The sequence below is a fragment of the Phytophthora infestans genome, genomic scaffold, assembly GCF_000142945.1.
Source record: "Phytophthora infestans T30-4 supercont1.60 genomic scaffold, whole genome shotgun sequence".
Classification (NCBI taxonomy): Eukaryota; Oomycota; class Peronosporomycetes; order Peronosporales; family Peronosporaceae; genus Phytophthora; species Phytophthora infestans.
In genome coordinates, this window is record NW_003303699.1 from 679,442 (window position 1) to 681,164 (window position 1,723).

The window sequence follows — 1,723 nt, forward strand, 5'->3', positions numbered from 1 at the left end:
TCCGAAGTAGCGCGCTGTACGCATACTGCTTGGCCCGGTCAATCTGGTATAACCTCGCTCCGTTCTTTGAAACCCAAGCCGGCGAATCCGTTGGTGGAATCACTCCATAGTGCTTCATGATCGAGGCGAGACCATCTCGCGCGCGATGGCGCTGAAGGCCTAAAATTCTCTCACTTGCTAGGAGCGTCAGCGTGTAGCGGCGCTGTTGACCCGTCAGGAATGTTTGAAGTCCCCCTGACAGACAGTCCGCATCTCATGTCCACGTTCCTTTCTGCCGACGCCATGGCAACGAGATTCATTAGATCCCTGAACCGACTTGCATTTATTTTGCAACGGTACAACATCTCGCCCTTCGGGGATAAAATCCTCGTTGGACCAACCGACCGACCTGCAATTCTTATGCAGCGGCAAAACAACGCCCAAAGCGTGAACCTGAGTCACGTAGGGCCGACTCACCTGCCTGCACCCCTGATGCAGCGACAAAACAGAGCCCACTTCGGGAACTTGCGTCACGTTGGGCCCCTCGACATGGATGCAATTGCTATGTGGCATTAAACCATCCGTGTCTGTGCTTTCCTTTGGCCTTACCACATGGGTATTTGGCTGTTTGTCCTGCGCTAATCTGCGGCTCCCTGTCCATGTATCGCCCGAGCCGGACTTGACTATTGGTGGAGGCTGCTCAGTCGGCCTGAGGATGGTTGCCGTCCGGCCCACCTCATGGCCCCTTCACACTTCCGCTTGGCTGCCTGCCGCTGGTGCACTCGTGTCCCGAAGCCCCCCGTAGTTCTTACTAATGAAGTTTCTCACAGTAACTGGTAATTTAGCAGGTACGAAGTGTCCTCGGTAGTCGAACACACAAGTGTCTCCTTCACCAGGGAATCCTTCGATAGACAAAAACTTCATGCACAGCTTCTTGCCTTTTCGAATCGGAAGCGCTGCCACCACCTCTGGGGGAACGGGAACTCCGCGCCCTTGTCGGGCACCGCTGTTTGTTGTGCGCGCTTTGGCCTTCTTCATGCGAGACGATGGTTTTGTGGGGGCTGACAACTTTAGAGCTGCTTCCACCTTAAGCCTGGTGACACGTTGAACCACTCGTGCGTAGGACTCGTGATTGAACTGGAAGTGGGTTCGTATACTCTCTGCGGCTGCCATATTTCCTTGAGCCAAGTGTGATCGAAAGGTTTCAAAACGGTCATCAATCCAAGCCACTAACTCCGGGACTGCTTCTGTCCCCTGCATAGTTTTCGTTTTACGCAGAGTCAGCAGAAAACGTCTGGCCGCGTCGACCAAAACTGCTACAACCTGTGTGTACATCTCATTCACCAACAGGGGCAGCACTTCCAGCACCGCTACAACGTCGGCGAGATCTTTTGGCTCTTGTGGCTCGGGAGTCTTGTTTTTCGCCGAGAAGTCTGTCATATCGTAACGCTTAAGATTGTCACGCTCCACTTCCACATCCATTGGCGCAAAATGTCGAATAGAAAGCCCACGAAATCCAAAGTCCCACGCAAAGAATCCTCGCGCAACGGCCGGGTGTGGCAAATAAATCAAAGTCCTTTCGCCCGCGACTGCATTGTTTCTACAAACAACTGATCATCCAAGCAAGAATACGTACCATTTACCATTTGCACCGTGTACAGCTCTTTGTTGCCGGCCTGGACTGAACTGTGACTTGAAATCGCTCGCTGCTGCGACTTCTCCAAATGAAACGTTGAAAGCTTTT

General features: G+C 52.9%; 1 protein-coding gene across 1 annotated transcript; it reads right to left on the reverse strand.

Annotated features, from left to right (window-relative positions):
• Positions 1–726: 726 nt before the first annotated feature.
• PITG_17626 (uncharacterized protein) lies at positions 727–1,461 on the reverse strand (the record flags this gene model as incomplete). The annotated part of the gene is made up of 2 exons (XM_002896448.1): positions 727–1,233; positions 1,324–1,461. The coding sequence occupies 2 exons, from the start codon at positions 1,459–1,461 to the stop codon at positions 727–729; spliced, it is 645 nt and encodes a 214-aa protein (XP_002896494.1).
• Between the last annotated feature and the right edge of the window lie 262 nt (positions 1,462–1,723).